Source organism: Aythya marila (assembly GCF_965140915.1).
Source record: "Aythya marila genome assembly, chromosome: 4".
Classification (NCBI taxonomy): Eukaryota; Metazoa; Chordata; class Aves; order Anseriformes; family Anatidae; genus Aythya; species Aythya marila.
In genome coordinates this window covers 74,158,618-74,182,352 of record NC_139045.1, presented here as the reverse complement: position 1 = coordinate 74,182,352, position 23,735 = coordinate 74,158,618, and the positions used below count along the sequence as shown (strand labels likewise).

At 60.1% G+C, this 23,735-nt stretch overlaps 4 protein-coding genes across 10 annotated transcripts; 3 read left to right on the top strand and 1 right to left on the bottom strand.

Moving 5' to 3' along the window:
- Positions 1 to 2,684: 2,684 nt before the first annotated feature.
- Positions 2,685 to 13,755, top strand: UBOX5 (U-box domain containing 5). 7 transcript variants are annotated; one of them, XM_082760041.1, is made up of 5 exons: positions 2,685 to 2,744; positions 8,451 to 8,545; positions 9,680 to 10,865; positions 11,877 to 12,029; positions 12,775 to 13,755. In XM_082760041.1, exons 2-5 carry the CDS (start codon positions 8,492 to 8,494, stop codon positions 12,981 to 12,983), a joined length of 1,602 nt encoding a protein of 533 aa, XP_082616167.1. In that variant the 5' UTR covers positions 2,685 to 2,744; positions 8,451 to 8,491; the 3' UTR covers positions 12,984 to 13,755. The 7 variants fall into 7 exon arrangements, with proteins under 7 accessions (XP_082616167.1, XP_082616166.1, XP_082616165.1 ...); XM_082760040.1 differs by lacking the exons at positions 8,451 to 8,545; positions 9,680 to 10,865; positions 11,877 to 12,029; positions 12,775 to 13,755 and adding an exon at positions 4,866 to 7,481 and having other exon boundaries at positions 2,699 to 2,744; XM_082760039.1 differs by lacking the exons at positions 8,451 to 8,545; positions 9,680 to 10,865; positions 11,877 to 12,029; positions 12,775 to 13,755 and adding an exon at positions 4,214 to 7,481 and having other exon boundaries at positions 2,709 to 2,744.
- A 1,950-nt stretch (positions 13,756 to 15,705) lies between these two features.
- On the top strand, positions 15,706 to 17,443 carry LOC309877897 (vasotocin-neurophysin VT). Its single transcript, XM_082759758.1, has 3 exons — positions 15,706 to 15,866; positions 16,083 to 16,284; positions 16,509 to 17,443. The coding sequence occupies exons 1-3, from the start codon at positions 15,747 to 15,749 to the stop codon at positions 16,676 to 16,678; spliced, it is 492 nt and encodes a 163-aa protein (XP_082615884.1). The 5' UTR covers positions 15,706 to 15,746; the 3' UTR covers positions 16,679 to 17,443.
- An 854-nt stretch (positions 17,444 to 18,297) lies between these two features.
- LOC309877898 (neurophysin 1-like) lies at positions 18,298 to 19,389 on the top strand. The gene is made up of 2 exons (XM_082759759.1): positions 18,298 to 18,663; positions 19,130 to 19,389. Exons 1-2 carry the CDS (start codon positions 18,544 to 18,546, stop codon positions 19,364 to 19,366), a joined length of 357 nt encoding a protein of 118 aa, XP_082615885.1. The 5' UTR covers positions 18,298 to 18,543; the 3' UTR covers positions 19,367 to 19,389.
- A 734-nt stretch (positions 19,390 to 20,123) lies between these two features.
- Positions 20,124 to 22,612, bottom strand: MRPS26 (mitochondrial ribosomal protein S26). Its single transcript, XM_082759757.1, has 4 exons — positions 22,340 to 22,612; positions 21,005 to 21,142; positions 20,691 to 20,814; positions 20,124 to 20,599 (listed from the first exon to the last, which is right to left on the bottom strand). Exons 1-4 carry the CDS (start codon positions 22,600 to 22,602, stop codon positions 20,468 to 20,470), a joined length of 657 nt encoding a protein of 218 aa, XP_082615883.1. The 5' UTR covers positions 22,603 to 22,612; the 3' UTR covers positions 20,124 to 20,467.
- Positions 22,613 to 23,735: the final 1,123 nt, after the last annotated feature.

The following is a 23,735-nucleotide window of genomic DNA, read 5'->3' as shown; positions in this document are numbered from 1 at the left end:
CGCAGTGGAGTCCCTGCAGAGCCCGGCCCAGGGCTAGGTCTCCTCCGAGGTGTCTTTGTTTGCACTCATTCGGACCTGGTAAATGCTGTGAGCTGAGAGGCAGCCTGTCCTGACCTTCTCTCGGCCTTCGCCTTGCACTGGGCAGGATGGTTGTGAGGGTTCCCTCATCCGAAATAAATGCACGTTGCTTCGTCACCCGTCTCCACGTCTCTTCTCCAGCCCATCAGTACACCCCAAAACCCAGCTCCCTGATGGAGGGACATCAGGTTGGGCCGGCTGGCGCCCCGAGCAAGCCCGTTGTCTGATCTCACCAGCAATAAAAGCCCCGCAGGGGAGCAGCCAGAGCTTCCCAGGCTCTGTGTGTTTGTAGGATATCCACATCAGACCCCTTCGTCCAACATTTTGGACCCGCCCGACTGTAAATTCGACCCCAGCCTTGTGCTTTCTCTCCTCTGTTCGTTTCTCGAAGCCTCGGTCTCTCTCTCTTCTCTCTCTGCTCTTACTGTGAATTCAAACCAGAAGTGTTCTGAACTTGACTCTGTTACTGTTCGTTCTGCGTTGACTGTTGCTGGTTCTCCGAACTGCGTTTAACGAGACTTTGGAAAAAAAAAAGAAAAAAAGAAAAGAAAAAAAAAAAAGAAGAAGAAAAAAAAATTATATATATCTATATAAATATACTTTAAAAAAAAATAAAAAATAAAATATTTAAAAAAAGAACTCCATAAGGTTGGGTGTGTCTCCTGTCCACCAGTCACTTTCAAACACTGTTGTCTCGACCTTGCCTCTGGTCGGTGTATTTAACAAAAAGAGGTTGAAAAATAAAGAGAGAAAATGCAGCATTCTGGGATTTTTGTACAGCAAAGGTGTATCCGTTTAGGGAATTCTTGTTACAACTCTACCACATTTCACAATCTACTGCTAGTCTGTTGTATGTTTCCATGGGGTTATAAAGATGTGAAGAGCTACTGCCTTCGCGATTTTCTACGGTGAATATATATATAGATATCTGTACAGAGGTATGTATATATATAAATATATATGAAGATCTATATGTATACGTATCTCTCACTCTCCTATCTCTATCTTGACTGTGAAGGATTTTTATTGGGCAAAATAAAACGGAGAAAGGCCCCTTTTAAAAACCTGACTGCGTGCTTGCCTGGTTGTGTTGCGTGAGGGTGGGAGAAGGAGGAAAATTACTGGGGATTTTGGGAGGGACACGGGGAATGGTGCTGGAGATGGCCCCACGAGGGAAACCCACATCTTGGACACAGCAGCGCTGCCATACGAGGTGATTCACAGCCTCCTCGCAGCCCTAACGGGAGCATGGTGGGAACACTGATATAAAACACTGATATATAATGATATCTGGGATTCTGGGGCTAAAGGTGGGGGGCGGCCTCTTCTCACAGGTAATGGTGATACTGTGTTCAGTTTTGGGCCCCTCGCTACAAGAAGGACATGGAGGTGCTCGAACGAGTCCAGAGAAGGGCGACGAAGCTGGTGAGGGGCCTGGAGAACAAGTCCTACGAGGAGCGGCTGAGGGAGCTGGGCTTGTTCAGCCTGGAGAAGAGGAGGCTCAGGGGCGACCTTATCGCTCTCTATAGGTACCTCAAGGGAGGCTGTAGCGAGGTGGGGGTTGGCCTGTTCTCCCACGTGCCTGGTGACAGGACGAGGGGGAATGGGCTTAAGTTGCGCCAGGGGAGTTTTAGGTTAGATGTTAGGAAGAACTTCTTCACTGAAAGGGTTGTGAGGCACTGGAACAGGCTGCCCAGGGAAGTGGTGGAGTCACCATCCCTGGAAGTCTTCAAAAGACGTTTAGATGTAGAGCTTAGGGATATGGTTTAGTGGGGACTGCTAGCGTTAGGTCAGAGGTTGGACTCGATGATCTTGAGGTCTCTTCCAACCTAGAAATTCTGTGATTCTGTGATTCTGGAATGGCCTCAAGTTGTGGCAGGGGAGGTTCGGGTGGGAAATGAGGAGACATTTCTGTCAGAAAGAGCGGTCAGGGGTGGGGATGGGGTGACAGGGAGGTGGTGGCGTCCCCATCCCTGGGGGTGTTTGAGGGAAGGTGCTTGGGGACGTGGGTGAGGTGTAGAGGGCCGGTTGGAGCAGGTGATGTGGGAGGGCTTTTCCCCCTTTAATAATTTTGTGATTCTTTGAACTCGGGGCGTTCCCAATGCTGTTTTTTTTTTGTGATTTTGTGTGTGTGTGTGTGTGTTTTTGTGTGTGTGTGTGTTTTGTGATTTTTGGGTGTTTTTTTTGTGTGTGATTTTTTTTGGTGATTTTTTTATGATTTTTTGTGATTTTTTGTGTTTTTTTTTTTTTTTGTGATTTTTTGTGATTTTTTTGGTGATTTTTTGTGATATTTTTTTGTGATTTTTTTGTGATTTTTTGTGGGTTTTTTGTGTTTTTTTTTTTTTGTGATTTTTTGTGATTTTTTTGGTGATTTTTTGTGATTTTTTTGGTGTTTTTTTTTTGTGATTTTTTTGTGATTTTGTGCTTTTCTCCCCCCACCCCTTCAGCCCTCCCCAACATGGCGGCACCCCCCCCCGAGGCCGCGCAGGACCCCGTCACGTGACCCCACCTCACCCACCCCCCCACGTGACTTTACCCTCACGCCCCCTACCGGCCTCCCTCCCTTTCCCGCTCGGCTCCCGTAGGCCGGAAGTGCGTCACCAGCGGCCACCCGGAAGCGGCGGCGGAGGCGGGCGGCGGCGGCGGCTGCGGCAGCGCCGGGCCCGGTGAGCGGGGGGGGTGAGGGGGGGCGGGTAATTAATGACGGGTAATTAATGACAGAAACGGGTAATTAGTGCCCGGGGAGGTGCTGGGGGGGGAAATGAGGGGATATTTCTGTCAGGGGTGGGGACGGGGGGACGGGGAGGGGGCGGCCCCGGCCTTGGGGGGTGCTCGGTGGGGGCTGGGCCTGGCGCTTGGGCCTCGTTAAGGTCTCGCAGCGTTAATTGTGCTGTGAGGAGGGGTTTTATTTGAAGCAAGCTCTGCGCGGAGACGTGAAGGAGCCCGGATCCATCTAACCGAAGAAGAGGAGCGCGGCGTCAGGAGAAAAAGCGGGTGCAGGAGGGGGAAACTGGGCAGTGAGGGCGTGAGGAGAGCTGCAGGGGCTCGAAACACCGAGATTTAGGCGTGGAGATGGGTGAAAGCCACACACAAAGCGACCTCACGTGTTTTTTCTAAGGTGCTGGACGTGTCACGGCCCTGCCAGCCTCATCCCGCCGTGCTCCTGCTGCAGAACAGGAGATAAAAGCAATGTTCTCCCTGCAGAAACGTTCTCCGTGCAGAATGTCTTCCCAAAGGTGTCCCAGAGCTTAACGCAGCTGTGTGGGTGCGCCCCCAGCAGCGGGTGCTGCTCGCCTGCAGGGTGCAGCCAGCAGGAGGTTGGCTCCCTGCCTCCGAAGCGGGGCTGGTGGTCCCGTGAGGGGTGTTTGGGGAGCAGCAGGGAGCTGTAGGTGGGCTCAGAGCAGCTCCCTGCAGCGCACAGGACGTGGTTTAGAGGAGTGTTGTGTCTCTGGGTGCTGCTTGCCTGCCCCTTAGTGACAGCAAAATGAGCAGAGGGCGTGCAGCACGCAGTCAGGGCAGAAATCCTGGGTCAGATAAACCCCACCTCGTCCAAAATGAGTTCTGCAGCCTCCTCAAAAGGGGCTGGGGGAGCTGGAGGTGCTGCAGGGCTCAGGATCTCCCTCCCCAGCCAGGGGATCCCAGCCTGTGCCGGGCTCCAGGCGCAGGAGGACGGCGTCGTGCTGCTTGTGGGCAGCTCCAGCTGGCCGTGACAGCCAGCGGGGGGGGAATTAAACACAAGCAGCCGTTTATATGAGCTGAACGGGGCCCTTCCCACCTTCCCACGCTCTTTTTTTCCACAATTCCGTGCCCAGATCCTGCCCTCAGCCAGCAGCAAAGCCACATTGAGACAGAAGTCAAACCACCCGGCGAGGGAGCAGCCTGCAGAGAGGCTTATAAAGGCTTTATCCCCCCACACACGCATCAGGAGAGCAGAATTCCACAGGTTTTGCGTTGCTGTGGCTCTCCCAGGCTCTGCTTCTCCTTTTACCCGATGTCCTGCGTGCCGAGGGAGCAGCAACAAGGAGGAGGAGGCTGGCGCTGCCCGCTCCAACACACCCCGGGGCTGGCCACACGCGGTGAGACGAGGGCGTGCAGCACGCAGCGCTGACCCGGGGCTGTTTTTTTCCACCCTCAGCATCCGACTGGTGGCGAACGGGCTCCTCTGGCAGCCGGAGCGGGCTGGCAGCGCGGAGCTCGGCTCCTGACAAATGTCTCATCCTCGCCCTTTCGGCTGCGGCTGGCTCAGGAGGGAGCTGGGGAGGCATTTCCAGCCTCCCCGCTCCCCGCAGCTGGCTCCCGTGCCCGGAGGGTGAAGCTTTTCTCCGAGTTCTCGCGGCTTGAGGTGATTTGTGGTGGTTTTTTTTCCCCTGCTTTGCTCCACGTTTCTCCTTCTGGGTGCCCCTTACCCAGCGGCAGAGCAGCCGTGGGTATTTCCACAGCCCTGTGGGCGCTGCTTGATGCAGCAGAGCGCCTCATTTCAGTACAGAAACCCTCCTGAAGCTGCCCCTGTCTCACAGAAACGTGTTCTCGTGGCTTAAAATGAAAGAAAAGCAGCTGGGCTCTGTTACAAAAAGGATTTTTTCCTGAAATCCCACGATTTCTGCCAGATTCCTTGTATCTGGCGGTGCCCGCCTGCTGATTTAGAGTCTCGGGGTGCCTCCTGCTGCCCTACAGCCCGGTGGGGGAATCCCTGGAGTCACCCGGCTCCCGGTGGCCGACAGGAACTGGTGCCAAAGTGCTCGGTGCCCGCTGGAAGCCGCTGACTTCTCCGTCTGCCCTTTTTGCAGTACCCGTGAGCGGTTCAGAGCCCGGCTGAGCTGCGAGCCATGGCCACGGTGCTCGTCCGCCGACGCTTCCCGAGGCTGAGCAGGGTGACCGCCGCCCTCCTGACTTCGTCAGCCCCCTGCAAAGCCGAGGAGGGAGGCGGCTGGAGGAAGGAGGAGGAAGAGGAGGAGGAGGAGAACCCAAAAAAAGGCGCCGTCATCCAGCTGCTGACCCCGCCGGGCTACAGGGTGCTGCACAACCCCGCCGCCTACGCCAGGAGCAAGGCCGGGAGCAGCCTCCAGGCTCTCAGGGATGCTCCCAGCAGCTCTGCTGTCCCTGCTGCCTCCTCCCAGCTTCTGCCACCTGCCAGAAATGCCCTGGCCAAGCCCCTCCACAGGAAGAAAACCCCGCTCCGGGCCAAGCAGGAGGTGGAGAAGGAGCAGAGCGAGCTGCACGACTCCAAGGAGGACCCGCGCGTGTTCCAGCGGGGGCGCCCCGAGTACAAATCCCTCTGCTACGACAGGTTCGAGCCGCTCGAGACCCTCCCTGGGGAAGAAGCCGAGGCGATTCTGCTCGGCGTGACCGCTCAGAGGGGCAGCCAGGACCCCGAAACTATCACCGAGTGTTTCCACAAGCTCAGCCGCCTCCCTGAGGAGCGCCGCGCCGCGCTGCTGGCCGAGCCCGGCTTCGACGCCTTGTCCCGCTGTGCTGTTGAGCAGATCCAGAGCTTTGCCACCCCGCAGCTCGTCGAAATTTTGAAGGCTTGCGTCCGCCTGGGCGTCCCGCCCGCTCACCCCCTCCTGGCCGCCTGCGAGCGCGATTTCTGCCGCCGCGCCTGGGCCATGAGCTTGGAGCAGCTGCTGCTGGTGGCCGACTGCTGGCGCTGCCTGCAGCGCGCCGTGCCCTCCTACCTCGCCATCCTCTTCAGCTACGCCGCCAGGAGCTGCAAGGATCTGGCCTTGCCCCAGCTCGTTCAGCTCCTTTACATCATCGGCGAAGGCAGGAGAGCCCCCCCGGAGCTGGTGGAGAAGCTGGAGGGCGTTATTTGGAAGCACCTGGACGCCTGCACGCTGGAGGAGGTGGGAGCCATCAGCTTGGGGCTCTTCAAATCCCTCAGCGCCGTCCCCGAGCGCCTGGTGAGGAGGATCGCGGAGCGGGTGACGCCGGAGCTGGAGGAGATGAGCACCTACGCTTTGGTCAACGTCCTCAAACTGCTGCGTTACGCCCGCCTGGATCACCTGCCCCTCCTCAGGGAGCTGGGGAAGGTGATCCCGCCCCGAATCCCCGCCACCAACGTCCAGGGCCTCATGCACGTCGCCCTCACTTGCTCCTCCTTGCACTACTACGACGAGGCCGTGCTGGCCGCCGTGGCCGCTGCGCTGCCCTCCAAGGTGGCTTACTGCCGCAGCAAGGACGCCGCCAAGTTCCTCTGGTCCTTCGGCTGCTTGGATTACGAGCCCCCGAACGAGGAGGAGTTTTACTCCAGCCTGATCCAGCACACCCGCAGGAAACTGCGGGAGTTCGACAGGTTCCCTGAGCACCTCCTCACCGGCCTGCTCGGCCTGGCCTTCGTCGGGCGCTTCCCCGAGGAGCTGATCGATTATGCTCTGAGCGAGGATTTCGTCCAGAAAACCAGAAACAGTAAATACGAGCTGGGGAAGGATCTCTTCACCCTCGGCAGGAGCGTGGAAATCGAGTGCCCGGCTTACCGAGGCAGCCGCCTCAGCCCTCAGCTCTCCCAGGAGGTGACCCGGCTGGTTTTGGCTTTCGCCCAGCAGGAAATCTTCGTCAGGCCCGAGATGGTGGAAGCCGTGAGCCTGCTGGAGAGCGTGCTGGGCGGCCCCGAGTACGTCAAGAGCCACATGATCCTGCCCCACACCCGCTCGGCCGACCTGGAGGTGCACCTGGCCGCCGACGGCCGCCCCGTCCCCTTCAACCTAAAGGACTCAGCGGGGAGGGAACTGCGAGACATCGGGGTCAGCCTGACGGACGACCTGATGGCTCAGCTCCTGAAGGGGAAAGGGAGCAGCCAGCCTCGGCGGGGAGCGGAAAACGAAGCCACAGCTCCTGGTTGGGAGCCGAGGGGGGAAAAACAAGCCCCACAAACCCCATTTTCAGGCAGATCTGGTCCCGTAAGCACCTCTTTACACGTTTCACCCCCCCCAGGGGGCTTCGTGGATGCCTCCAGCTCTCCCGCTCCGCCCCAGCAGCCTGGGGGGGTGAAGCTGGCCATCCAGGTGTCCAACCGAAACCACTACTGCTACCTCTCCAAGCGGCTGCTGGGGCTGCACCGATTGAAGAGGCGGCAGCTGCGGCTGCTGGGCTACGTGGTGCTGGAGCTTCCCTTCTGGGAGTGGTTCCCCCTGCTCAAACGCACGCGCTCGGAGAAGCTCAGCTACCTCCACTACAAAGTGTTCGACCCCGCGCTGCTCCGTGGGGCTCCCTAGCGCCGCGTCCCTCCTGATTTAAATCCCCCCCCCGGGCTTCTGTTACGTTTTTGGCAGCCCTTTCGGGAGCTGAGGCTGCCTTGGCGCGTCCGCTCGTTCTGCTCTGCCGTGCTCCAGCAAACCTCAAATGCTTCCGTGGCGAATAAAACCTCCTCTCGTGTTCATTTTTCTCTCTAATTGCTTTGTTTTCTCTGCCCTGAGTGAATTCGGGTGGGTTTTGCTCGGAGAGCGGGGCCGTGTCGCTGCCCTTGGGGTTTTGGGGGAAAAAATTGGGGTGGTTTTTAGGGGATTGGGGTCAGGAAGACGTGCGTCCCCTTTCCAGCACCGCTCAGTTAGGGCTGCCGGGCAGGCTGAGCTCTTCCTTTAGGAGAAATAAGCAAATTAATGGGGCAGAGGGTGGGAAACGAGCAGCGGGGCGGAGGCTGGCACTGAGAATTGGGGCGCTGTGACCCCAAAGTGTGAATTCTGTGCTGAGGGGACTCGAGTCCTGCTGCTGGAGCCTCTGCTCGGGGCCGTGTCCCCACGGGGTGGCACGTCCCAGCTCTGGAGGCTGCTGGTTTCACCCTCTAACCGCTAATTGCCTCGAGGAGCTAATTGCCAGAGGTGATTAAAGGCTTGGAAAGGGATAAGGACGGAGGCCACGACCTCGGTAACGGCCTCGGGCTTTAGGAGCTTTCCCGGGTGGCCGCTGAGAGGGAGAGGATCGCAGCCCAGGAAGGTGACGGGATCAGAAATGGGGCTGAGGGGCATCTCGGGGCGTTCCAGGAAAGGGAACAGCGCGGGCTGCTCTTTGGGTACCTCAGGGCTAAAAGGAACTGAAGGAACCCGCGAGGCAGCGGGGGCAGAACGAACCCAAAAGCAGTTTTCATTCTCCCAGCGCCTGGAACAAAAACCTCAGCTCTCACTCCCACTGCCAGGGGTCAGGGGGGTTCAGAAGCTGATGGAAACCCCCCCGCAGGCAGCACCGCGTCCCGGCCACGCGGGTCCTGCCCCAAACCTCTGCAGGCAGCACAAGGATGCAGCACGTGGGGAGAAAATGGGCACAAAAATGAAGATTTTGGTCCAAAGCCAGCACGTGGGAGCTGCGCGGTGTCTTACACGAGAGCTTTTCACGGATGTTCGCTTATTTTGCCTTCTTTTTTATTTTTTTTCTTTTCAAAGCTGAATCTGATGCCCAGAGGGAGCCCTCTCCGGCTGCAAAGATGGTGATAAACGTCTGCCTCCCCCAGTTCAAGCCCCGAATTCACTGCAACAAGGTAAAATGTAAAAACGGGGGGGGTTCGGGGGGTGGGGGGCTAGGTGGAATTGCCTTGACATGCCTGGGGAGGCTTTTTTGCTGCTTACTGGTGATAATTAGCAGGCTGGCTAATTATTATAGCCTGCTGGGCTTTCCTGAGAAGGCACAACAAGGGCAGCTCGTACAAATTCCCATTTTTTGGTAAGATCTGGGCAGCCCAGAGAGGGATCTGAACGCGGGAGCCGCCGCCTGCTTTGGGATCCTGCATCTCGCATGGAGGGAAAACGGAGCCGGGAGGCTCGGGGCTCGGAAAAATTCAGCCGGGGGAGATTTCCCAGCGGGCCCACGCTGCTCTTCAAAACTTGCTTTGCCCTTTCCGTGCTCGGATTAATTAACGGCAGCGCTGCTGCTCGGTGTCGGAACACCGTGTGGCCTTCCGCGAGTGCTCCAACGTGGCGCACGCCAATTAGCGGAGGGGGAAGCGCCCTCGTTTCGCAGGATCTCATAACGAGGCGATGTTATGTGCCTCCAGGTGCGCGTGCTTTGACTCTCGATGTGTTTTTTCCCCGCAAGATTGCCGCTTCCCCCTCGTCCAGTTGAGCGTGCGGCTCTTGGCGATGTTTGTTGGAGGTGCTCTGATCAGAACCCGCAAGTTTTTGCTCAGCATCATCAGAATCTCTCGGCTGCCACCTCCTTTTTTTAGTTAAAAAGCCACTTTTGAGTAGCAATTCTCCCTCATTAAGTCTCTTTTTTGGGTAAACGAGTGGTGGGTAAGATTCAGAGAACGCCCTCACGGGGCAGGAGGAGCTGACACATCTCACCAGTGGACAGAGGGAAGGTTCCCGTTTCCCCAGCGCCCTGCTCCCAGCTCTCCAAACCCCTCCAGGCCTTGTTAATTCACCCACCCAGCCGAAACCACGACCCAGCCATGACTTTCCGCTCCTACAGCAAGTGAAATCGGCTCTGCAAGCCACTGGCCAGGCAGCAGAGAGGGGGCAGAGACGGGGCTGGATCTCCTCTCTCATCCCAGCTACACGTGAAACCACAGCCAGGGTTCCTGCTTTGCTGACTTAAGAATAAGTCCTTATGAGAATAATTTCTTTTTTTTAATTTTCTTGCTTTGTCTTAAGTTCATTTTTCTCTTGCAATGCAGATTTCTGCCGACGGTTACGAAGTGGAGAACCTGATCTCCGAGGACCTCGCCAGGAGGAACCGTGGCTTCCGCAGCGAGTACTTCATCAAACCCCCCGTCCACGTCACCATCTCCTTCCCCTTCAACGTCGAGATCTGCAGGATCAACGTCGACATCTCCTCCGGAGGCTACCAGACCTTCTCCGGCCTCGAAGTTTACACCTCTACCTCGTGCAATAAAAGCTCCGAGGGGCATTTCTCAGCTCTGGCCGGTCAGCCCCTGTCGGATAAAGACACTTTCACGCTGGTGGGCAAAGCAGTCTTAAAAAATCAAAGCAAAGTGACGTTTGGGCACCGGGGCTTCAAGCCGAGGCCTCCTTTCCACCAGCTGGAGACCGTCGGCTCCTACCCGGGCTCCGTCTCGCAAGAGTTGTGGAACAAAGGCCCCTCCTCGCTCAGCAACGTCTCGCACCTCAAGCTCTGCATCACCCACGTGGCCGGGGGCGGGCTGCCTTGCATCAAGAGGCTGGAGGTGTGGGGGCAGCCCGCCAAATCCTGCCCGCAGGAGGTGATCGAGGGGGTTTTTCAGGTGGCCTCGCAGTGCCTCGCTCAGGATGGGGGCGGTGGCGGTGGTGGTGGCCTCAAACCCGAGCTCTGGACGCCGATGGAGAGCGACTGCGTGCCCTTGGGGAGCAGCGACGGCGAGCGGCAGGCCCTCCGCAAGCTGGTGGACGTGGTGCAGGACATCCCCGAGGAATTCCTGGATCCCATCACCCTGGAGATCATGACTTTCCCCGTGCTCCTGCCCTCCGGGAAGGTGATCGACCAGAGCACCTTGGAGAAATGCAACCGGAGCGAGGCGGCTTGGGGCAGGGTGCCCAGCGACCCTTTCACCGGCGTGGCTTTCAGCCAGCACTCGCAGCCCCTGCCTCACCCCACCCTCAAAGCCAGGATCGATCATTTCCTCCTCCAGCACAGCATCCCCGGCACCAACCTGCTGGGCAGGGCGCACGCCCCCGAGATGCTGGTCCCTTCCTGCGTGACCGCGGCTTCCCTGAAGAGGAAATTGGACTGCCTGGAGCCCAGCCCCGCGCCGCCGCCCTATTTCTCCTCCACAAACTCGCTCCTCACGCCTACCTCAGAGAACAGTGCGAAAAAAATGAAAGGGGACACTGAGTCGCACCTGATCCACATGGACTGTTCGACAGGTACCGGGCTCCCTAACCTCGCTGTGGCCTGACAGCCCCGGGGCTGTTTTTTTTTTTTTTTTAAGTCAGGAGGTTTGAGATCCCCGCGGAGCACCGAGGCTGCCGCGTGTTGCTGCTGACAGACGGCCTGGCAGCGGGTTCATCGCCTCATTTCCACCCCCTCTCTCCCCAGCACAACCTGGGGCCGTTTGCTCCCGTTCTCTCTCACATTTTCTCCCCTCCAGGCTCATCGCTGTGTTAGGTTTTACTTCCCTTCTCCTTGCTTTCAAGCCGCCAGCCGGGTGGAGGCCACCTTTTTTTCATAACACACAGCTCGATGTGAAATTGGCTTTTTATTTTATACACCTCTTAGCCCAGGCACCCAGTTTGTTCATGCAACAGCAAAAAAAAATGCACTTTAACAGGAAAAGAAACCCGTGGGGCCGTGCCTGGGCTGGAGGCTGAGCTTTGGGAGCGTTTCCCTGCACAGCCAGATCCCAAACCTTCCCCCGGGCTCCTTGGAGGAGACATCCAGGAGGTGCGATGTGCCTGGAGGAGGAGAAGGTGGGCGCTGCTCGCCTCCCTCAGCGTGTGTCAGATCTGGCAGCAGCGCCGCTGGCTGGAAAGCTCCAGAAGAGCAGCCCCGAGGCGCAGCCCTGAGATAAATCCCTCGAAAAGCCGAGTGAAGCACGGCTCCTGCCCGGGCTGCACGGCTCGGGGTGCTCCCTGCAGGGTTCAGGGGGTGCCTGGCATCTCGGGGGGGGGGACAGGCAGAGGGGACTCACACCTCTCCCCCAGAGATCTGTTCCCTCCCGTGGTTTATCCTCTAATAACCGTCCAGCTCTTTCCTCCATGCCTTTTGCTAGAATCCACTCCTCTTTTGCATGAGCTCTTCCCCGGGGGAGGTGGATTCAGCAAATCAGCCCTGCAGACACCAGGTTTGCTTAATGAGGTCTTAATTAATGGGGCGAAACGCTGGTGTAACCCCCCAACCGGCCGAGAAGCTCCTCAACCCTCTGCTTCCCTTCGCAGATGCGATCCCCCACGAGCAAAAACTCTCGGAGAGCCTGGACATGGCCTTGACCTCGGCACTCAGCTCCATGCCGTCCTTCACGGCCAAGCTGCTGAAGGGGCAGCAGGGCGAGGGGGGCTGCAGCACCTCGTGGAACGCCGCCTCCGGCCTCGGTAAGTGGCCGGCACCTCCGGGAGCGGGGTTACGGGGGAGGCTGAGCTGCTCCTCGGCGTCTTTTGGGGCCAGGAAGCCAAATTTGCACCCAGAATGCCAGCAGGTGTGAATACACGCGTGTATATCCACCAGGTTGGTGATTAGGTGCCCTGATCACAGCCCTGGCTGCGTGTGCATGCCCCAAATGATTTTTCTGAAGCTCTGCTGGATGCTCAGGGCCTTTTTATGGCCCTCCACCAGCCGGTGCTTGCTCCGCTGCCTTCCTCTCCTCCCCCTGAGCGAGTGGCCCCGAGGCAGGGCTGGGGGCGTGCAGCTCCCCGTGCCGTCTCCCTGAGTAGCTCTGGCTGTCTCACAGCTTTCACTGGTAATTTTTTTTTTTTCCCATTAAGCTTTTCACTGCCCCCTTTCAAATTGCTGCTATTTGAGTGCTGAGCGAGCCGGGCCCTTCACAAGTGACAGGAACGCGATTTGAAATCGAGGGCTAGAGCAGAGGAAGGGAGGCCAATAAAATTGTCTCAGTGGAAGTGAAGAGCTCTGCAATCACCTCCCCTCAATTAAAAGCCCGACGGTGCCAACGCTGCTTTGAGCCAGCCCCTCCTGGGCACAAATCCCTCTCCCACAAGCCAGAGCCTTCCCGTGATCACGGCAGAGAGACAAAAACCACCCTGTGGCCCTGAGATACGAGCACCTCCCTTGGTCCTGAGCAGCACAGCCACCCAGCAGCTTCTCTTTTTCCCTTCGCAGAGCACGGCAGGAGCGGGCAGAGCCAGGGGTGCGCCTCCTGCGGCAAAACCTTCTCGCCCTACTTCAAGACGGAGCCCGTTTACCAGCTCCCCTGCGGCCACCTCCTGTGCCGCCCCTGCTTGGCCGAGAAGCAGAAAGCCCCGGCCGTGGCGTGCGGGAGCTGCAAGCGCTCGGTGGCCACGCAGGACGTCAGGAGGGTTCACTTCTAACCCGCCGGCAGGGCGAGAAAGCGAGGAGCTGCCCCTGCTGCTCCACGCGAGGACGACGGCCTTTGGAGAGCCTGCGCTCAGCCCGGCGTCGCCGAGAGGATTTGGGGCTCCTCGTGCTCACGGAATTGTAGCTGGGGGGGGGGTCAGAGCAGCGCGCCGAGGGTAACAAAAGCCATAAATAGCTTCTTTACCGAGGAACTTGTATTTAGACAGAGCCGAGCGCCGCCCTCCCCGCGGCTCAGCCGGTAGCGTAGGTGCCTTTCGGGCAGGGAGTTTTCGCTTCCCGGGGAGTTAAAAACTGTTTAAATACTCGGTGAGCTGAGTCCTCGTGGTGGCTCACGCGGCTCGCCGCCTCCCCCTGCTCGTAGGGACCCCTTGTAGAAAAGCCATCGCATTCCACCCGCCGCCTCTCGGTCCCCGTGGCGTGGCCGGCAGACATTTACGCCTTAATAAAACCATGGCTCACGGCAGCCCCGCGCCCCGCCTCGTAACTGGCCTCGCCGCTCACGATTCGCGACGCCGCCTGGGGAATTTCTTTGCAGAGCACCGAATAAACGGGCTGCAAAAAGCTGGAGCAAGACGGGGAGGCGAGCTGGGCGCCCTCGAAGCAGCCTCGGGGTTTTAGGACCGCCGCTCAGCTGTCAAATTGCGAGGAGCTCTGCTCCTTGTCGAGCTGCTCGGGAAAAAGCCAAAGGAAAATTACTCAGCTCCATCCTGTCTCTGGGTGAGGTGACAGCGGAGGGTTTTGTCACCTGGAAGCCCCCCCCTTGCTGCTGCCACTCGGTTGCTGATGTTTCTCTCCGCTGTTCTCTGAGGGTTTCTCTGGGGTGAGGAGCTTGTGGCTGAATCACCTCCCCGTAGCACCGTGATTCTCTCTTGAAAGGCAGCCCCTCGCTGAGCAGCTCAGCGATTTTGTGGCTTTCGAGCCGTGCCGAGTTCATACCCACCCTTTGTAGCAAAGACGTGAAGCCCCCGGCTTCAAAAGACCCCCAAAAGGGTCTTTTTGCCCAAAAGGGGCAAAAACCAATTCCTCAAAACCTCCCCATTTTTTTCGGCAGCCAAACCCCTGCCAGCTGCGTGCTGCTGTGCGCGCCGTGAGCCGCCCAGGCGTGATTCAGCGCTCGCACCTCCTCCGCCCCAGCTCGCTCCCAGGCCCCCTCGCAGCCCAGAAGTTTTTCGGGAAGCCCTGCCAGCGGGCAGAGGTTCAGCCTGGCACCGTTTCGCTCGGGTTGAGCACGAGTTATCACCCCGTGGGGCTTCACGGGGGGGGAAAATGAGCACTCAGCCAGGTGGAAGGGGTGGTGGGAGGGCTGCCCCCTGCTCAGGGAACCTCTCTCTGTGTCCTGTGGGGTCATTCCGAGCTCTCATCCCCCCTATTTCCCCTCCGTGGGCACTACAGGACAGCTTCCAGCCCGTGCAGCCCTGTTTGATGGTACAGGACAGGGAGATGTACAGGATGGTGAAGGGCTGCATCACCCCACACACCCCCAACACCCAATTTTCGTGCCCTCCATCCCTTTTTTCGCCTCCCTCCCTCCCAACCCCATCCCCTTGATTCCCCTAAGTGATTCCGCGGCGCGGCGGCGCGGCCTCCGCCACTTGGAAAAAAAAAAAAAAACAACATTTCATTCCACCCCCCCTGCCCCGGCTTTAAAGAGCCTAATTACATTTTTTAATCTCAGATTCCCGCGTTATCATTCCAGACACAGAGTCATTTGAATGCAGATCGCTCGGGCGACTGCCAGCCTCACGCCGCGGCACTGAAGAGCCCCGAGCATGAGCGTGGCACGCCGCTGCCCAATTTAGCCCTGACATTTGGGGCGCTTGAAAGGAAACTTTCCCCACACGGGGCTTTTTTTGTTGTTTGTTTGTTCGAATTTTCTCATTTTTGCACTTTCCCCGGCCTTGCCACGCAAGCGGGTCCGGCCCCTGCTGTGAGCGGCGTGAAGGGCCGGGTTCGGGGGGACGTGGTGGGAGCTAACGATGTTGGTCATTAAGGCTGCACCTTAATGAGTCGCTGCCCCCCTCCTGGGGCAGCACCGTCACACCCCTGGGGTGATGCAGCCCCAAATCCACGGGGTGGGATGAGGCTGAGCCTTGCCCCAAGCCCTCTGTGCCTCAGTTTCCCCTTCTATGAGAAAAAAGCAGCCCAGAGGCTGTCCCCGCTCCTCTAGCACCCCAAAACCAGCCCCTCCTCATCACCACCGGGGCCGGGACACCCCAAATCCTCACCTCCTAAACCCGGATCCCTCCCCAAATTCTCATCCCCCAGCCCAGCAGCCCTGCTAACCCACCACCGTCCACACCAGCGCCTCCAAACCTGCGTCCTCTCCCCCTCTTTGGGGTTTTGGCTCCCCAAAGCATCGCCCTAAAACCCTCACCCCTCACCCCAAACTAACCCACAGCCCTTCCCCTCCCCGTGGCCACTTATTTGGGGAAGGGGGGAGAAAAAGGGCAGCCCCCGGGCTCGGGGGGGGGGATTTGCCAGCCCCGAGCGGCGCCGCTTGCGCTCCTGCACTGAATCACCTCAATTACGGATTCACTTGGATGAGATTTGGGAAAACAGGAAAAAAAAGAAATAAGAAAAAAAAAAAAAAAAAAAAAAAAAACACAACAAAACCAACCCGCCCTCCTCTTTTTTCCTCCTCCTCCTCCTCCTCCTCGGGCTGTGGCATAAATAGCTGCCGGCACAGCACCGGGGGCCAGAAGCGCAGGGCAGGCGCCTTCCCCGCACGCTTGGCACCGCCGCGAGCACCCCCGGCCATGGCCGAGCCTTCGCTGCCCCTCTCCTTCCTCTGCCTCCTCGCCCTCTCCTCCGCCTGCTACATCCAGAACTGCCCCCGGGGAGGCAAGAGGGCTTTGGCCGACGCGGCCCTACGGCAGGTAGGGTGGGTTTGTAGGGTGGGGAGGGTGCCTGAGGGCTATGGAAGTGGTGGGGTTGCGGGATTGGGGCTGAAATCGTGCTGGGAGCAGCTTTGGGGAGCCACCTCGGAGGTGTTGGGGGGGTTTTTATGGACGTGGAGGGGTTCCGAGCAGGCCTGGAGCCCCTTCCCTTTGATTTTTGGGGTCGGGGTGTTTGAGCTGTGGGGTTTCCCGCAGTGCCTACCCTGCGGCCCGGGGAACAGAGGTCGTTGCTTCGGTCCCGGCGTCTGCTGCGGCGCGGAGCTGGGCTGCTACCTGGGCACGGCGGAGACGCGGCGCTGCGCCGAGGAGGATTACCTGCCCTCGCCCTGCCAGCCCTCCGGCCAGCCCTGCGGCTCCGGCGGCCGCTGCGCCGCCAACGGCGTCTGCTGCAGCACTGGTAACGGGGTGGGGGAACCCAAAAAGGGGGGATACGGGGTCGGGGTAGGGCTTTTGGGGGGTTTGGGTACGGAAAAAACCCCGCCAGCCCTGCTCCCTGCGTAATAAAAGCACCAAAAGCGGAGCTGGAGCCTCTCGGGCTCGAAACCCTACAGCTCCGCGGGTGCTGGGCTCTAAAACCCCACAGCTCCTGACTCCGTCCCCACTGTTTTTCCCCCCTCGCAGACGCCTGCGCCGTGGACGCCGCGTGCCTGGAGGAAGGCAGCGAGAGGGAGGAAGAGGAGGAGGAGGCGGAGAAGAACCTGACGGTGCTGGACGGCTCGGCCGGGGACCTGCTGCTGCGCCTCATGCACCTGGCGGGCCGGCAGCAGGGCAAGCAGCAGCCCGGCCTCTGAGCCACACGCGTGTGCTCGCCCCCATTGTGTACATAAAAAACCCCAATAAATGTCCTCTTGCACTGTGCCGGCCTCGTGTGGGGTGCAGGGATGGGGACGGGATGGGAAGGGGACATCAGAAGCTTGGGGATGCGGTTGTGGGTTCCGGGGTGGCCAAGGGGGGTGGGTGCGGAGGCTGCAGCCCCGATCCTAAATCCCTCTCGTCCTGTTCTCATTGGGATTTTCCACCTCAGAGGGTTAGCTGCTGGTTGTAGGGATTTTACTGGGCTGGCTGTGGGATTTGCCACATTTTTCCCAGCCCTAAAAGGGAGAAGCCCACCCGGCAGAGGCAGCCTGTGGGGTTTGCAACCCCAATTCCCACCCCAATTCCCCCGGCACACGCAGATCTGGGACGGGGTCGATCCCCAGGGTGTCACCCTCACCTCACCTCTTCGCCAAACCCCGCTGTGGGGGCAGTTTGGGGTTCTGGTGCCTTCGGGAAGCAGAGATTTGGGGTTCAGCTCCTGGTACAGCCAGCTCCGTCCTGGGGCTGACACCGCACAAACCCATCGCGCCCCTCGGGTGGTGACACCGGCTCCGTCTCACCTCCTAAATAGAAGAAAAAGCAAGAAACCACCCCAAAACCACCACAGATCTGCAAGCTTTGGGTTCCCCGTTAACCACAATCCCCCAAAATCATCTCACCTTCCCACCGCAGCGATCCCATTGCTCACCCACCAGCCCCCTGCACGTTTCCCCCATAAATTTGGGATATTTGGGCACACGTCACCCCCCAAGTCTCTTACCCTTACGGGGTCTTCGCTCCGGGTGGGTTTTTGGGGTCCGTGGTCCCAAACGGAGCCGCGTCCCTCCTGCAGTCCCTCTGGGCTGGTATATGGCCGCGTGTGGGGCCGGCTGTCCTTTATAGGGTCCCCGGGGGAGGTGGAGCTCCTCCGGCCAGGGGGCCGCATCCTGGCTGCCCACGTCAGCCCCACGCACCTCCGGGGGCCGTATGGAGTGACCCCAATGATCCCGTTACCCGCGGCCCCACTAATCAGAGGCCATGGGGTCGTGCTCCCTGATTAAGGAGGCGGCGGCAGGGCTCGGGGTCACGCTCCCCGCAGACGTAAGAGCTGCCGGGGAATTAATTCAAGCCGGGAAGCTCTTAATTGCGGTAACGAAGGCGGGGAGGTTGGGGCTCGGGGGGGTGCTGGAGCCACGTGTGCGGCTCCAGGGTGGGAGTTATGGGGGATTTGGGGTTTTTGGAGTGTTTGACGATGAGGTTTCGGGGGGATTTGGGGTTTGCAGGTGTTTTCCTATAAGGTTTTGGGTAGCTGGGGTGGGTTTGGGGTCGCCTGGAGGTGCTGTGCTCTTGAGCAGCAGGCAGAGGGGGGCAGGAAGGACCAGACACCGCATTTCACACCCCAACACAGAGCCCCAAGCCCTATGGGGCTGTTCCCCCCCCCAAACCAGATGGGATTTATATAGGGCCAAGCGCACAGCCTCCCTAAAGCTCACCCTCCTCACCCCACAGCCCTCGGGACGCCTTCCTCCAACCCCAACAACCCCAACGGGACAGGAAGCGAGGAACCCGCAGCCCACCTGCTGAGGGGGCCGGAGGTGGAAAACCACAAGATTTCACCCCAAAACCAACCCCACAACCCCCTTAAACCCCCCTCCTGCAGCCAGAACGGGCGCCAAGGAGCAAATGAGCGCCACGGCGCTGCCCTCACGTCCTCGACCGAGGCCCCGGGTGTGGACACCAATGCCTCGGGGCTTTTAGGGGAAACGGGTGACCACGCCGGCGGCATGCTAAGCAGCAGGCGGCCCTATAAATACCTCAACCGGCCGCCACGAGGCCCCAGAAGCGTCCCGACCCCGCAGCCATGCCCTCCAAAGCTCTCGCCGTCTGCCTGCTGGGGCTCCTGGCGCTCTCCTCGGCTTGTTACATCCAGAACTGCCCCATCGGGGGCAAGCGCGCCGCGCTGGATGTGGACATCAGGAAGGTAGGGCCCTACTGGCTGCTCTCCTCCTCCCTACCCTCTTGTGGGATCTTTTCCTGCTCCAAATTTTCCTAAATCCCTGAGGTGAGGTGTGGGGAATGGTTTAGGAATGGTTTTGGGGTCGGGTGGCTCCTGCAGGGAGGGCTGGCCCCATAGCAGCGCAGGGAGAGGTGGGAAGGAGGAGTGGTTTTCACCCCCAATGCTGTTTGAGCTGGGGAAAAACGCTTCCAGTGGGGTAAATTGGGTGTGGGGTTTATAGGGTGGCTGTTTTAGGGGTGAAAACAGCACCTCAGCACCCCATTAACCGAGCACCAAGAGGATTGTGCTGCTCCCGAGGCAAATCCCTCACGATACGGAGGTGAGGCTGAGCCCGGAGCGGATTTTAGGGGCGAGGAGAGGCTGGAAAAAAAAAATAATGGGATGGGGGGAGCGGGCGGCCCCTCTGCCACCACATTTCCACCCCGTGCAGTGCCTGCCCTGCGGCCCCAGGAACCAGGGGCGCTGCTTCGGGCCCAACATCTGCTGCGGCGAGGAGCTGGGCTGCTACCTGGGCACCCCGGAGACGCTGCGGTGCCGCGAGGAGAATTTCTTGCCCACGCCCTGCGAGCCCGGGAGGAAACCCTGCGGGGGAGACGGGGCCAACTGCGCCGCCCCCGGCATCTGCTGCAGCAGCGGTGAGCCCCCCGGGGGATCCCAAACCCCATAGGAACGGGGTAGAGGGGGGAGAGGGGATGGTTTCGAGCCTAAAAAGCAAGGCAGAGCGGGCTGCGAGACTCCTGTAGCGTCCGCTGACTCCGTTTTGGGTTGGCAGCCCCGGATTTTTGGGGTGTGATGCTGCCCCACGGCCTCGCTGCTGTGACCCCATAAAAAAAATAGGGTGCTGCTTCGTGTTATGAAGCAAAAAAGGTGCTGCCTCGCTCACGCCAGGCTCTCTCTCTCCCTTTTTCTCTCCCCGGCAGAGGGCTGCGTGGCCGACCCAGCCTGCGAGCAAGAGGCGCTGTTCGCGTAGAGCCCCGGGGGAGAGGATGAGGAGCCCGGCCCCACAAAGCTTTGAATGAGAAATAAAATGCTGTGGAGAATAAAAATGGTGTGTGGGGGCTTCTCGGGGGCTGGCTGCAGGATTCAGATCCCTCCCGGGTGGAGGGAAAGGGCTGGTGGTAGGGTGGAAGCAAGGCTGGAAGGGGATTTCCTGCAGTAGGGGATTTGATGGCAGGGAGTAGGGTTATGGGATTTAGGGTCCGGCAGCCCCAAGGGAGCAGCTGTGGGATAAAACCCAGAGGGGAGCAGCCAGCTCTGCCCCTGAGGGGGTGCTGCAGGGCACAGAAGGGAAGGAAACAGGATCGAGACGTCCCCAGAGCAGATTTCTGATTTAAAAGAGGGTTTGAGGCTGCCCGGCAGCCCTCCCAGCAGGGCAGGACACGAGCAAGGAAGGATTTCACGCAACAAAACACACCGAATCTGTGTTTTTTGACAAAATATCGCAGACCAGGTTTACTGGAGGGGCCGAAACGCCGCGTGAGGCCGCTGGCACACGGCGTTCGTGCCACACACGGGGTGGGCAGGTACCAGGGGGCGGCGGGGCAACGAGTTCTGGGCACAACCCCACGGCAGGAGGCGAAATCAAAAGCAACCGAGCGCAGGAAACCAGAGCAGGAGGACAAAGAGCGCCTCGAAACGACGCGGTTCCACCCCACGGCCGAGCGTTTCCCTTTCCCTTTTTCCCCAGCCCCCGTTTGTCCAACGATTCCGTTCCTGATTTGGGGCAGCGGGAGCGGGGAGAGGCCGAGGGTCCCGTCCCCACGCCCCGTTAGGACAGCGGGGTGCGCCTGGCCACGCGGCCCTCCCTGTCGATGGCGAAGTTGTAGCTGCGGGGGTTGTCCAGGCACTCCTCGATGCGCGCCTCCAGGTTCTCGGGGGTGAGGAACGATTTGGCTTCCTCCTGGAAAGCCCGATTTTTGCGGCGACACAAATCCCCGGGAAATCAACCCATTTTCATCTCCCTCCCCCCGGGGTTGCCATGCTGTTGGTACCTGCAGGCGGAGCACGGCGCTCTCCTTGCGGCGCAGGGAGGCCTCCAGCTGCCTGGCTTTGCTCTCCGCCGCCTGCAGCTTCTGCCTCTGCCGCTCCTCCGCTTCCCTCCGCGTCCTTTCCTCTCTGCCCCGTGGGAAAAGGAAAAAAAATAACAAAAAAAAATCTTAAAGTGAAGCAAAACGACCCCAGAAAGCGTTTCTGCAAGGCTGTAGACACATAAAATAAACGCAGCGGCTCTGGGGGAGGGAGCCCTCGTTGGCCCCGCTGGGGTTTTTAGGGGGCGAAGCCCCAAATCCCGTTGTTTCCCCCAAACCTGCGGGCTCGCTGCCGGGCGTTCTCGGCCTCGTTCCAGGCCATGAGCAGCCGGTGCTCCTCCCGCAGCGCCGCCGAGTCCTCCTGCTGCTGGCGCTCCTCGCGCTGCCGCTGCAGCACCTCGGCCCTGAACATGCAGCTGCCGTGGGGAGGGGGGAGCTCAGCACCCCACAACGCCCCCAAACAGCCCCCTTGCATCATCCCCTAACCCCTCAAATACCCCAATACAGCCCCATACCCAGCCTCATGCCCAGGAAAAGCCTCCCCCAGCTGCACCCCTGCCCCAAAGCAGCCCCATACCCAAACCATTACCACGCAGCAACCCCAAACTCAACCCCCGGCCCCACAGCAGCCCCTTAGTCAAACCCCTGCCCCATAGAAACTTCACTGTCCCACTCCCACCCCTGCAAACCCAAAACCAGCCCCATACCCCGCAGCCACCCTCCCCCAACCCCTCCATTACCCCAAAACGGCCCCATACACAGCCACACGCCCTGGAACAGCCCCAGAACTGCCCCATACCCAAACCATTACTCCCCAGCAGCCCCACAACTGCTCCCCTGCCCCACAGAAGCCCCACAGCCAAATCCCCACCCCACAAAAACTTCACTGTCCCACTCCCACCCCCCCAGCAGCCCCACACCCCACAGCCACCTCCCAATCCTTCCATTACCCCAAAACAGCCCCATACCCAGCCACATGCCCTGAAACAGCCCCAGAGCTGCCCCATACCTGAACCATTACCCCCCAGCAGCCCCATACTTAAACCCTTACCGCACAGCAGCCCCAAACCCGACCCCCCGCCCCACAGCAGCCCCTTAGCCAAACCCCTACCCCACAGAAACTTCACTGTCCCACTCCCACCCCCCCCCAGCAGCCCCACACCCCACAGCCAGCCCCATACCCCACAGCCAGCCCCATACAAACCCCCCATTACCCCAAAACAGCCCCATACCCAGCCAAACGCCCTGGAACAGCCCCAGGGCCACCCCATACCCAAACCATTACCCCCAGGAGCCCCATACTTAAAACCCTTGCCCCACAGCAGCCCCAAACCCGACCCCCTGCCCCACAGAAACTTCACTGTCCCACTCCCACCCCCCAGCAGCCCCACATCCCACAGCCACCACCCCCCCAACCCCTCCACTACCCCAAAACAGCCCCATATCCAGCCACACGCCCAGAACCACCCCATACCCAAAGCATTACCCCTCAGCAGCCCCACACTTAAACCCTTGCCCCACAGCAGCCCCATACCCAAACCGTTACCCCACAACAACCCCACAACATCCCCACAGCAGCCCCAAACCCCCTCCCCAGCCCCCTCCCCAGGTACCGGAGCGCCCCGAGCACGGCGCGGTGCTGCCGGTAGCGCTCGGTGACCACGGCGAGCTCGGCGGGGTCGACGGGCGGCGGCAGCTTAACGCGGGCCGCCTTGGCCTTGGCGGGGGGGTCGTGCCGGGTCTTGCGGCCCCGGGCCGGCACCAACCGCGGGCTCCAGGCGAGGCCGAGGCCGAAACCGGGCCCGGAGCCGGCCCCGGGGCCGAGCGCGGCCTCCGACACCGCCCCCGGCCGGCAGCGCCTCAGCGCCCGCAGCATGGCGGCCGGAGGGAGGGGACGGATGTGACGTAGAAGGCGGGAAGCGGCGGCCAATGAGGAGGGAGGAAGGGGAAGGGGGGTGGGAGCGGGGCGTGATGGGAAATGTAGTTCGGGAGGGGCGGGGCTAGAGGCCCGGAGGGGGGGCGGGGTGAGGAGGGAAGGGGCGGCCCGGGGGGGGGCGGCAGGGCCCGGGGGGGGCTGGGACCTGTGGGGGGGGAGAGATTAGGGGGTAATCCGGGGTAATCCGGGGTAATCCGGCCGTAATCCGCGGTAATCCGGGGTTATACGTGGTAATTTGGGGGTAATCCGGGGTTTTAATCCCGGGGAGGGGGGAAATCCGGGGGGTAATCCTATGGAAGGGGGGATAATCCCGGGAGGGGAGGGATAATCCAGGTGGAATAATCCCATGGGGGGGTAATCTGGGGGGGCAAAACAACCTAAAGGGGGATAATCCGGGGGGTTAATCCCGTGGAGGGGGTAATTCGAGGGTTAATCCCAGGGGAGGAGGGGCAAACCCGAGTGGGGAGGGGGGAATCTGGGAATAATCCCGTGGGAGGGGGTAATATGGGGGTAATCCCGGTGGGTAATCCCGTGGGAGGGGGTAATCCCGGGTGTGTGGGGGGCGTAATCCCAAGTGGGGCAGGTTAATGCCAGGTAGGGAGGGGGTAATTCTGTGGGAAGGGGTAATCTCGGGTATAGGGGGGGTAATCCCGAGAGAAGGGTAATCCCATGGGAAGGGGTAATCCCGTGGAAGGGGGATAATCCCATGGGAAGGGGGAATAATCCCGTGAAAATGGGGATAATCCCGGTCGGGGAGGGATTTCCCAGGTTATTCCCAGATTATTCCCAGGGAATAATCCCATGGGGGGATAATCTGGGGGGCAAAACAACCTAAAGGGGGATAATCCGGGATTTTTTCCCTACCTGCAGGCCCGGGGGGGCGCCGAGGTCCCTCTTGCCCCCCGGGTACCAGCCGTGGGACCAGTGCTGGCCCCGGGTGGCTCCCGCCAGCAGCAGCAGGGCCAGCAGCAGCAGCAGCAGCGGGGCGCGGGGAGCCATGGCCGGGGGCTACGGGGGGCGAGGGGGGGGCTGTGGGGTCGGGGTGGCCCCCACCCAGTACCCGGCCTCCTACC

Excerpts from the sequence above, each read along its gene's own strand:
- LOC309877898 (XM_082759759.1), top strand. The coding sequence starts at position 18,544 with ATGCCCTCCAAAGCTCTCGCCGTCTGCCTGCTGGGGCTCCTGGCGCTC. Across the intron at positions 18,664-19,129 it reads TGGATGTGGACATCAGGAAG|TGCCTGCCCTGCGGCCCCAG; the intron begins GTAGGGCCCTAC and ends CACCCCGTGCAG.
- LOC309877897 (XM_082759758.1), top strand. The coding sequence starts at position 15,747 with ATGGCCGAGCCTTCGCTGCCCCTCTCCTTCCTCTGCCTCCTCGCCCTC. Across the intron at positions 15,867-16,082 it reads CCGACGCGGCCCTACGGCAG|TGCCTACCCTGCGGCCCGGG; the intron begins GTAGGGTGGGTT and ends GGTTTCCCGCAG. Across the intron at positions 16,285-16,508 it reads CGGCGTCTGCTGCAGCACTG|ACGCCTGCGCCGTGGACGCC; the intron begins GTAACGGGGTGG and ends CCCCCCTCGCAG.
- MRPS26 (XM_082759757.1), bottom strand. The coding sequence starts at position 22,602 with ATGCTGCGGGCGCTGAGGCGCTGCCGGCCGGGGGCGGTGTCGGAGGCC. Across the intron at positions 21,143-22,339 it reads GCCGTGCTCGGGGCGCTCCG|CTGCATGTTCAGGGCCGAGG; the intron begins GTACCTGGGGAG and ends TCCCCACGGCAG. Across the intron at positions 20,815-21,004 it reads GCCCGGCAGCGAGCCCGCAG|AGAGGAAAGGACGCGGAGGG; the intron begins GTTTGGGGGAAA and ends CCCACGGGGCAG.
- UBOX5 (XM_082760040.1), top strand. The coding sequence starts at position 4,905 with ATGGCCACGGTGCTCGTCCGCCGACGCTTCCCGAGGCTGAGCAGGGTG.